The sequence below is a fragment of the Anabrus simplex genome, chromosome X (assembly GCF_040414725.1).
Source record: "Anabrus simplex isolate iqAnaSimp1 chromosome X, ASM4041472v1, whole genome shotgun sequence".
NCBI lineage: Eukaryota > Metazoa > Arthropoda > Insecta > Orthoptera > Tettigoniidae > Anabrus > Anabrus simplex.
In genome coordinates this window covers 189898494-189910743 of record NC_090279.1, presented here as the reverse complement: position 1 = coordinate 189910743, position 12250 = coordinate 189898494, and the positions used below count along the sequence as shown (strand labels likewise).

The 12250-nt window shown below is 36.3% G+C and overlaps 1 protein-coding gene across 2 annotated transcripts in view; it reads right to left on the bottom strand.

Moving 5' to 3' along the window:
• Positions 1–12250, bottom strand: part of LOC136886297 (phenoloxidase 1) — a 39865-nt gene that overhangs the window by 17425 nt on the left and 10190 nt on the right. For both annotated transcript variants that reach the window (XM_067159025.2, XM_068230663.1), the window contains 3 exons: positions 6521–6658; positions 2061–2259; positions 1745–1968 (listed from right to left, as the gene is read on the bottom strand). In XM_067159025.2, coding sequence (XP_067015126.2) covers positions 1745–1968; positions 2061–2259; positions 6521–6658 — 561 coding nt within the window. The remainder of the gene's footprint in view (positions 1–1744; positions 1969–2060; positions 2260–6520; positions 6659–12250) is intronic.

Sequence of the window (12250 nt, the reverse complement as noted above, 5' to 3'; positions counted from 1 at the left end):
CACAAACAAAGAGTATATGGGCGTTGGTCGTAATGCAAGTGCGATAACAGGTATAACTTGAAAACAATATTCTCTCACCCATGGGCAATTAATGCAAATATCGAGCTCGAATAATAATAATAATAATAATAATAATAATAATAATAATAATAATAATAATAATAATAATAATAATAATAATAATAATAATAATAATAATAATAATAATAATACCTGTGTGCAGCAGAAACATTGGATATGATTGGGAAAGGTGGGTTTGAAAATATTCGGAAGAGAGAAAGAAATATGCTTGGTAAATTACAGGCCCAAATGTATAAAATGAGGAGAGGAGAACTTAAATCTAACAAAGTACTGTATCAAAGAACAGGAGTGATTGAATTGATGAGGGTACAGTTCTATGAACACTTGTTGAGGATGGACAATGACAGACTGACAGATAGAGTCTTTGAATTCTTCAGGAAGAGAAAGACAGCTGAAACAATTTTGATAAGTGAGGGGATTACAGAAGATGATATCATGGAGAGAAATTGATTTAGACTTTTCCTGAAACAGTTCTACAATTTCTAGGAGACTGGGGAGACACTAGTGAGAAAAATGAGGTTGTATACAGAAAAACAGAAAAGAAAGTAGGAGAAAGGGTGAAAAGATACTGGGAGAGAATGAAGGCAGAAGGCTAAAAATAATGCAAAGATTGTCAAATGCGGTTCTGAAACAAAAGCAGAAATTAATAGTAATTGTTTATTCCTTTCCCTTACTGAAAAGATAAATTTAAGGGGCAGTCTCGAGATAAACAAATATTTTTACCTAATGCATGGATTTTCATGAAACTTTGTGGGAATGTCACCTAAATAAAAGTAGAGATTTCACGAACATTTATTTCACATAGCCTACAATTAATAGAATTTGCAAAAAAAAAGTTAAAAAAAAATATTTTTGATTTTTTTAATTAGATTATTTCATGAAATTTAATTGAGATGTTAATGAAAATTTGGAATTAGGAAGATAATAATTATTTAAAAAGCACTGGGTATTGATTTTTATGTACAGTACATAATTGATATATGAAGATATATTATACTAAAGTTTGTGTAGAGGTGCGCGGCTGTGAGCTTGCATCTGGGAGATAGTAGGTTCGAATCCCACTATCGGCAGCCCTGAAAATGGTTTTCCATGGTTTCCCATTTTCACACCAGGCAAATGCTGGGGCTGTACCTTAACTAAGGCCACGGCTGCTTCCTTCCAACTCCTAGGCCTTTCCTATCCCATCGTCGCCATAAGACCTATCTGTGTCGGTGCGATGTAAAGCCCCTAGCAAAAAAAAAAGTTTGTGTAAATTTTATGTTCTAAAATTTTGGATTTAAAGATCCCTACTACTTGAAAAAATTCTGCAATCTAATTTCTTAATATAGCTGTGATACATATACCATAGAAATTTTGTTACATCTGACAGAATATTATGGGAGAAAAACAAGAATAATATGTAAAATTTAATTGGTGGGAAAATGAAACCAAAGCAAAGCCCATTTCTGTGTGTGCAGACTGGCAAAAGAAGCATTATTAAAGTGATAAATTATTTTAATTCAACAGAATAACCCCTTGTCAAGAAAGAAGAACCTCAATCCTTTCAATTTCAGCCATAATTTTTTTTTTTGTTAAAATGACCAAAAGATCGTTTTTTATCTCCAGACAGTCCCTTTAATTTGTTTTGTTCTTGATGTATGTAGGAGTTGTTGTCTCAACTTACTCGATCGTCTTCCCTCAGCAGGCTAACTTGTTGTCTTGCTTGACTGAAGGCAGAACGCTCTATAAATTTCTGTGGCATTAAAGCGGTGAGAGGAGGGCAGTCAATGTTCTGTGTATCGTTGCGGTTGGTAAGAGCCACCTGCATAGCAAAGGTCCACATTCCAGGATTTATAACATCACGAACTAAAGCTGCTGCAGTCACAAAATCCTCATATGTTGGCATTTCTGGAAATCAAAACCACATCAGATACTGGGTGCAAATTAAAAAAAAGAACATTAAAAATTCAATAAAAAATACTTTTGAAGAGGAAATTTACCAAGGAATACGTTTATAAGTTCTGAAGCCATCTTCCGATGATATGGAATGAACGTGTAAAATATCTCATCCCGAGATAATTCCTTTGATAGATTCAGATCCGGCAGCTTGATCTCCTTAACTGTGATGGCTGATACACTACTAGAAGGGCCAAATCTGTTATTGAGGTCGTCTGAATCTATATTTTGGTAATCTTCAGGCTAAAAACAGAAAGAAGACAAGGTAAAAAAATATAGTTGTTCACATTGATTATAATTTGTTCACATAGATAATAACAATAATAATAATAATAATAATAATAATAATAATAATAATAATAATAATAATAATAATAATAATAATAATAATTTTTCACCTTTGTACAGGCCATGAAGGCCCTTGGAGGAGTGGAAGGTAAAGGCTTCCACCATTGTTAACCTCGGCACGTGATGGGGTAGAGTGGTTAGCTTTACGCCCGACATAATAATAATTTTTTTTTTGCTAGTTGCTTTACGTCGCACCGACACAGATAGGTCTTATGGCGACGATGGGACAAGGAAGGGCTAGGAGTGGGAAGGAAGCGGCCGTGGCCTTAATTAAGGTACAGCCCCAGCATTTGCCTGGTGTGAAAATGGGAAACCACGGAAAACCATTATTATTATTATTATTATTATTATTATTATTATTATTATTATTATTATTATTATTATTATTATTATTATTATTATTTATACATTCCTGAAAAAATAACACTGCTAAGCCAAAACTAGAGGGTCTGGACATGGTGCTGGTAAAACTAGATGAGCTCTATAGAGAAACCGAAGTAATAGATTGTATTAGTGATCAAGAAAAGGCTAGGATAACAACAAATAGGGAATTTGCCACCTGGGCGACTGCCCTAAATACCGATCAGTAGTGACTGATTGATTGATTGATTGATTGATTGATTGATTGATTGATTGATTGATTGATTGATTGATTGTTTGATTGATTGATTGATTGATTGATTGATTGATTGATTGATTGATTGATTGATTGATTGATTGATTCATTCATTCATTCATTCATTGATTGATTGAAATTGATATAAGCAGACAGAAAAAGACTTTCAAGAATTGGAATCACCAGATCTACACGACTGAGATGTAATCAGAAAACTCACATAAACACAGGGGTTCAAAGAAGAGGAGAGGAAGGCTGTTCAATATACAAGCTCGGAGCAATGGAAACACATACACCAATTGCATATGAAAGAATACTTGGTGAAGAGAAAAGCCAACAAATGTTGTTTCCACATGTTCTTAGGTGAACTATTCCTAAAGAAGAAGAAGAAGAAGAAGAAGAAGAAGAATCAAGTTGGTTGTGTGGTTAGGGTCATGTAGCTGTGAGCTTGCATTCAGGTAATAGTGGGTTGGAACTCTACTGTCAGTAGCCCTGAAGATGGTTTTCCATGGTTACTCATTTTCACACCAGGCAAATGTTGGGGCTGTACCTTAATCAAGGCTACCATCGCTTCCTTCCCAGTCCTTGCCCCTTCCTATGCCATCATCACCATAAGACTTGTCCATGTCGGTGCATTGCTGGCCTTTCCGATGCAAATTTCTCATTATCGAGGATTGTACAACGGTGTAAAATGAAAGGTCTCAACACTAGTAATTCCTCTGTAGGCAATGTGATAAAATTACATCAGAATGGTTTCTCGCCAGAAACAAGAACTTTGAAAAAACTGCTGCAAAAGAGAATTTGACCCTCCATGACTCCGGACATCATTAAGAAGTTAAAGGCTGCTGTTCAGAAGGAAAATCACCAACTCAAAAACACTCTGCGAGCTACACAAGTACATCTAAAGGTACAGTCTACCATATAATTAAAGAAGATCTGAACCTGGTAAAGTGGCATAAGGAATGTGGACATGCTTTGAAAGCAAGGCACGTTAAAGAACGGTTCACTAATACCAGAAAATTATATGAAAACTACCTAGCAGCAGGTAAATGCAGTTGGTTGTTACCCTGGGTGAAGCTTTGGTTTATTTGGATGACACCAAGAAGCCGCGAGCAATTTACTGTCACCCAAAAGGCCAAAAGGGGCACTCAAACTTTGTCAAGGAAAACAAAGAAAAGTTTGCTACGAGGTTCATGGTAGTGGCAGAATATGGTGCCCGGGGTAAACTCAGAATCCTCAGAGTGTTGATAAATGTTAAGCTCAATGCTGCCTACTTCCAGAAGAATGTCATGGACCCCTGTTCCGATGAAGATATCACTTGGCTGTACGGTGAGGATGCTTCAAATATCGGGAGCCACATGGATAAAGAATCTAGTCATACTGCCACATCATCAGTTGCCTACTAGAAGAGAAAAGAAGCAAAGACGGGTGTCCGTGTGGTACAATTTAGTGACATCCCAGTCAAATCCCCGGATGCCTCACTGATGGATTTCTGTGCCTTTGGTCTTCTGAAAAAAAGGCTTTCTTGTAGATGTCCCACCACTATTGAGTGTATTTGGAAAGTGTGCAAGGAGGTATAGGACAATATTCCTCTTCCTATACTCCGTTAAAGTCTTCTACAGTGGAAATTGAGATGTAGAGCAATAGTCCGTGCCCACGGTTATCACATCAAGCACAACCGGGTCTGGAGAAAAGGAATTGCCTGGGACAAAAGGTATGTCAAAATAGTTGAAACTTAACTGGGGCAACCTTCCGTAATTGACTAGAGTGGCCTATATAGGCCATAAAATGTAAATTTAAAAAAATGTAGTAAGTAAAATTAATCAAGGTGTAACAAAGCTCATCATCATTATCATCATCATTTCTTCGCTCCAGCAAGCCGGGTGCGCTTGTGTATGAGCCTTCTCCAGTTTGTCCTAGCCATCTGCAGATGCTGCTCATATATGCGACGCCAGTTCACATCTCTAATTTTAAGGTCCTTCAATATCTGTTTTTCCCAAAACAAAGCTAATGCAGTGAATTTGCTGTTGCGATCAACAATATTCTCTATGAAGTAAAGAAGTTCTCCGCTGAAATTATTTTTATTTTGCTGTAATCAAATTATGGTTCCCTAGTGGAAACCAACATTTTTTTTATCTGAAAAGGAATCCCCCAGAGAGAGTGAGTGGGGCCCTTTACTGAGGTGATTATAACTTATTTTCAAGTCTAGAGATCAAAAGCCAGTCCAGTACAGAGGGTGTAGCATTAATAATGCCATCAAAAGATCTTTGATACTTTCTTAAGGGACATTCTTGGATTATGACCTTTACAGTCTGCTCACATGTTGGAGAGGTACGGGGTCCCCACTTGTATAATAAGTTGTTACATCTGGTATGTCCCATATTTGTCCAGGCCTTTCTCTTCAAGTTATATCCTAGTAGACATTTTTTAGGTATGTTAGGCCGTGTAATAATTACTGTTGTGTGCTGACGTGTTTCAAACCTGCACCCAGAATCATCTTCAGAGCAATAACAAAGATGTTAGTTGCAACTAGACTCAAGATAGTAAAACCCTCTTAGAAATGTAATTCATTCCAGGGCCTCCAGAGTCAAGGAGAGTTAATTAATGGAGGTAGCCATGATCTAATCTGTATATAGCCATCCCCATCAGGTCTTTAGTAATTTCTATCACTTCGTGAATGATTCTAGGTGTAGATCATTTCTCTTTACAAATGACAGATGTTGCACCAAAAATTATTTGATGGTCATTATGTATGGCCTGTTCTGCCATAGCAGAGTTCTCTGGCTGGAAAAGATGTAAGTGCAATGTTCATTAACACTCATTGCTAACTTTCTACATGTTTGGCCAACATAAACTGATCTACAGGAACAAGGCATCATATTACAGCACAGTTTAAATCAATAGGATGATATTAGGCTTAAATATGGTCTTGATATTATGCCTTCTGGAAATATTATCAATCCTATCCATGATAGATTGTACATATGGCAAGAAGGCCACACTCAAAGGAGGAGAATCACGTGACAATCTGTCTTTTGCCTTAGGATGTAGTACTTTATGTTCAGATATGTCCTCTTTAGCAATTCAACTTCACCATTTTAATTTATCCTCCTCACATACCTTGTTTTGCTGATAAGGGTGTTAAGCACACCATGCTTTTTGGCAAGGATGTTGGTAAGAGGACAAATGAAGATATCTAATAGTGTGGATGGGTTCATGGTGTAATAATAATAATAATTACTACACGACCTAAGATTCCCAAAAATAATATAGTATAATATCATTCAGTGGTCGTTGAAGTGTAAGTTTTAAGATTACTACACCCTAGTAGAATTATTTCTCACCAAGGCAGGGAGAGAAGGAACAGAAAGTCCATATTAAATGACAAGAAATCCCTATAGAGTGGAGAGGTGAGTAACTTTTGCCTCGTCCATGGTCGTACATGGTGAAATATGAATTCTGAGAAATTAATTGATGATTGTTGTTTTAAGAGACATAACTAAGTGATTATAAAACCAGTCATAGAGAAATATTACTCACCCAGCTATCACGAGGTGTGTCAAACACGACTTCTCCTCTTTCACCCTTGGGAGCGAGCAGTGGTTCCACAGGGCGCTCCATCAGGTAGAGAACAGTCCTGGGGTCGCTGATGCTCTTTGGGGGTGATTGTTGATCCTCCTGTAATTGGAAAACATTCTGCCATTAGAAAATATAATTTGAACACAATTCATGCATCTCTATCACCAAAAATATTCAGATCACATAGCTTAGAAAGTACATTATCTTTTGCCTCCAGACTAACATCTATGTCCTAGAGGTAATGGGTATTATGTAACAAATATGTAATTTTACAGGAGACTTAAAAGAATGAGTTTCTTCAACTTCCTTTATTTATTTACATTTTTTGGCCTTCATCAGACCGCATTGGTCAATTTTATAAAAAGGATTTTTCAGTTTCCTGTCACTCAATATTTCTTCATTCTCTCGGATCTTAACTTTCTTTCTTTCTTTGTCTGAAATCACCCATTCCATTATTCATCTGTTGAGCTTGGTTTGCCGTCTGGTTTGTTTGTTTGTGAGTTTCTTGATTTTGTCTGTTTTTTTAAATCTTCTATTGTAATATTTAGTTCCCTCATATCTTCCTTGTTTTCTGTGATCCATCTAATGTAGTTCTTACTGTTCCATATATTTTTCAATAATTTTCATGATGATCCTGTTTCTGGGTGTCCTGAGTAGTTGTACAAAGAATGAAAGTCGTTTCTTCCTGATTGTGCTCACTACTGGTTCTATTTCCTTGTAGACTGTTTCATTACAAGCTGGTCTCCAGTGTCCATTTTGATGGTAGTTTTTGTTTATGCACATTATGATTACTCTTCTTTCAATCTTGAGTATTCTGTCTATTTCTGCAGTGTTAGTTGTTTTGAAAATCGTTTCACTTGTGTATGTTATTTGTGGTTTTGTAACTGTTTTATAGTGTGTTTTTTTGTGGCTCAGAGAGTTATTTTTTATTGTTTGTGTTCTTGGTGATATATTGTTCTCTGGTCAGTTTATTTATTCTCTTTATTTATTCTATTTATTCTATTTTATGTATTCTATTATGTCATGTCTGCTTTTCATTGAGATCGTATGTTATTATTTCTTCTAAATATTTAAATTTGTCAATGATTTTGAGTTCTTGTTCTTCTATTGTGATTTTATTTACAAGTAGTGGATCAGTTAACATGATTTATTCTGAGGCCAGTTTCCTGTACTATATTGTTGTTGGGCTTCCTGAACATTGTTGGGCAGGAGAGCATGGTCACGAGAAAATCCCAGGTTGTTTAAACTTACGTTGTGTTTGGATCTTCCAATTATGATATTTATTTGGATTATATTTTTTCTATTCTCTCATTAGATATTCCAAGACACTGTTAAATAGCAGTGGTGGCAGGCATTCTTCCTGCTTTTATGAGGAATGGGCTCAGAAAATTCTCTTCTGAACTTTAAATTTTGTGTTGGTTAAGGTGAGTTTTGTCAATTTGATCAATTTTGGATGGAATTCAAACTTTCTTAAGATTTTCAATATTAAATATTAAATATTAAATATTATTCTTCTACTTCTTTAATTAATTAATACAAACATGTTTCAAATTTTTAACATCCACTTCTCATAAAATTTGTTCTGGAACTATACCGGAGTTGGTGCCTTTCATCAATCACTACTGATCTGCATTCAGGGCAGTCACCCAGGTGGCAGATTCCCTATATGTTGTTTTCCTAGCCTTTTCTTAAATGATTGCAAAGAAATTGGAAAATTATTGAACATTTCCCTTGGTAAGTTATTCCAATCCCTAACTCCCCTTCCTATAAACGAATATTTGCCCCAATTTGTCCTCTTGAATTCCAACTTCATCTTCATATTGTGATCTTTTGTACTTTTAAAGACACCACTCAAACTTATTCATCTACTGATGTCCTCCCACGCCATCTCTCCACTGACAGCTTGGAACATACCACTTAATCGAGCAGCTCGTCTCCTTTCTCCCAAATCTTTCCAGGCCAAACAAACTGGCTAGCTCACTTATTATTTTGCACAGTAGACAGTATTTTGAACCACAGAAAGATCATAGAAAATGCATTACACTCATGCCAAAATCTCAATTACCTCCTGGGTGCAGAGAGTGTTTGTGGCAGAATAGCTGAAAGAGTGAAAGAGACCCCATGGTGGAATGAGAGGGTAAAGGAAGCTGTGAAAAATAAGAAGGCTTGGCAATTATGGTATAGTGATAAAATGGAAGAAAGTCACAGGAAATAAGAAGAAGATTCAAGTGCGAAGAAAATCTGGGAAGGATTTACATAATTGGAAGAGGATATATATATATATATATATATATAGTAGTAAAAGGATGCTATTTGGATTGTAAGAAGGAGGAGGAAAGAAAGAGTTTACACAAAACAGCTGAATAGGGGAAAAAAGGAAAAATAATAACACAACCAGAGGAGATAAGGAGAAGATTGAAGGATTACTTTGATGAACTCCTGAATGTGAGAAGGCGGTATAGATAGATGATAGAGGTAGAGAGGAGGAGACAGAATCTGAGAGTGAAAACACAATGGACGAGGTGGAAACTGCTGTCAAACGAATAGACGTCAGAAAAGCAGTGGTACTGGATGAATTGTGTGTGTAAGTGATGATAGCAGCAGGACCCGTTGGTCTACAGTGGCTGCATAAGATATTTAGATGTATTTGGAAATTAAAATCATTACCAAATGACTAGAGTAAAGGAGTAATAATACCTATATTTAAGAAGGCGGTCAAGAATATATGTGATAATTATTGAGGCATCTCAGGTAGCAAAAATATTTGAAAGGGTGCAAGAAAAGGGAATGAGAAGAAAGGAGGAAGGATAATTACAAGAAGAGCAATATGGCTTTCAAAATAGATCAACACTAGATCCTATGTTCAGTATTTGGCAGTTAATGTAAAAACTTTGGGAATACAGAAGAGATATGGTAATGGCATTCCTTGATTTAGAAAAGGCTTATGATAGTGTACCCAGAACAAAGGTATGGAAAGTAATATGGCACAAAAGATTTGGAAAACAAATGGTAGAATATCTGCAAGCAATGTACAAGAATTGTGGCAACAATGTCGAGACAAATGTGGGGAACATAAAGTGATTTTGGAATGAAACTGGACTATAACAAGGAAGTGTGCTGTCACCAGTACTATTCGTGATGGTTAAGGATGAAATAGTGAAAGAGTAAAGGTAGAATATAGTGACAGTTTGCTGAAGATCCCCAGATTTATTTATTTATTTATTTATTTATTTATTTATTTATTTATTTATTTATTTATTTATTTATTTATTTATTTATTTATTTATTTATTTATTTATTTATTTATTTACTTATTTATTTATTTATTTATTTATTTATTTATTTATTTAATTATTAAATACAGCCTATGGAGGGCCATTTTACACTAATAATAATAATAATAATAATAATAATAATAATAATAATAATAATAATAATAATAATAATGTTTAAATATGTATAAAAGATAACAATTGGTATAAACAACAATATTAAGTATGAACAATAAATTATTAAGAATTTGATGGTATTATGGTGTAGGGAACAAATAGAAAGGAAGTACAAGGGCAACTCAACATGTTGAGTGAGATTATTGAAAATTATGGGATGAAAATCAGAGTGGAAAAGAGTAAGACAGTGGTGTTGACAAGAGGAGAAAGGGAAGAGAAAGGAATTATAAAAATAAAGGGACAAAACTTGAAATTGTAGAGAGCTTCAAGTACTTGGGAAGCAAACTGATGCAGGATGCATGGCTGGACAGTAAAAGGATTTTTTTTGGGTTTTTTTTGATAGTTGCTTTACATCGCACCGACACAGATAGGTCTTATGGCGACGATGGGACAGGGAAGGGCTAGGAGTGGGAATGAAGCGGCCATGGCCTTAATTAAGGTACAGCCCCAGCATTTGCCTGGTGTGAAAATGGGAAACCATGGAAAAGTAAAAGGATTCAACAGGGAAATGCATTGTACCAGAATGTGAGAAACCTAGTGTGGAGGAAGGAAGTGTAAAGACATGAGGTTCTACTGCCCAATACTGACATATGCAGCAGAGACCTGGACATTGACTAAAATACAGTAGAATAAAATCCAGATAAGTGAATGGAAGCTTTTAAGGTGATAGGAAAAACAAGAAAGGACAGAGTAAGAAATGAGGACATCAGGAAGAAAATTGAAGTGGAAAAGCTTATCATCGGAGTCGAGAGGGATAAACTTAGATGGCTTGGACATGTTAAGAGGATTGAACAGGGAAGGATGCCAAAGTGGATGATGGAGGCCCAGAGGGTGGGCAAGAGAGAGACTCAGACTAAGGTGGTTGAAAATGATTACAAATAGCATAAGTAGAAGAAACCTCAAGTGGAACACAGTTAAGGAGAAAAATGGTGGTTGGATAGGAAATGATGGAAAGCTGCCATAAACATCTCAACTTGGCGGGAGCTAGACGAGGGAAATGGATGATGATGATGATTACATTTTTCTCTTTACCAGACCTTGTATCCACTCCAAACAATGTACTTTTAAATAAAATTTTCAACTAAATAACTTTCTGCTACTGATGATGATGATGATGCTTGTTGTTTAAAGGGGCCTAACATCTAAGGTCATCAGCCCATAACTTTATTTTGTTTTGCTATTTGCTTTACGTCGCACTGACACAGATATGTCTTACGGCGACGATGGGATAGGAAAGGCCTAGGAAGTGGAAGGAAGCGACCGTGGCCTTAATTAAGGTACAGCCCCAGCATTTGCCTTTGCCTGGTGTGAAAATGGGAAACCACAGAAAACCATCTTCAGGGCTGCCGACAGTGGGGCTCGAACCCACAATCTCCCGATTACTGCCCATAACTTTCTGCTGGTGGTTATGAACATTAAGGTGTCGAAGTCTAAACAGTCTGACACCATGGTTAGCCAGTTCAAGTTTCGTTGGTTGAAAAAAATTTAATCAGAATGTTGGCCAGCAGGGTAGTGGAGGTGGTGGTATAGAATTTCTAATCACTAGATTGTACGCCAAAAGTCTGGGTTAAATTTCAAACCTCTCTGCAGTGCTCATATAGAATGAGGGCATACGACGCTGTTGACGGTGAATCATCCGTCAGTTGGAGACGTTAAGCCTTTAGCAGTGCTATTCGACAGGAGTAGTGCTGGCACCAGGTTTCACCCTTTCCCTTCCTACTATCATATATCATGTCATTCATTTCATCTCATCAACTCCTCTGATGAGGTTCACGTTGGGAAGGGTATCCAATCATAAAAACCCGCTACAACAGATTCATCTCATCTCATACCTGATACCGTAGAGAAATGGGACAAGGGTTGGTCAAACAGTTTTCAAGTTAAGAAACGGATGATTAGTTGTGTCATATCAGTTGGAGGTCAGATAACATCTTTTGCTGTGTTTGTCTTTGTAAAATTTTAGACCAAGGCCATTTTCTGTGTTATTAGCTGCTTCAAAAGACATCTTATTGTCTGTTCTACATTGTCCTTACAGACCAAGTAGAAGGAAGAAGGTTCAAGTGATAAGATAGGGGCAATGTCATGGGCTGGAGAGTAATTACTGGAGATAACACCCACCTACATACTGTAGAGCAGATAAGAGCAAATACAGCCATTTAGTTGTAAGCAACGCTATATGGTACCTTAAAGTTATGAAGAGAAGTGCTTGAGGTAATAAAATTCAAACATATCATTCACAAAA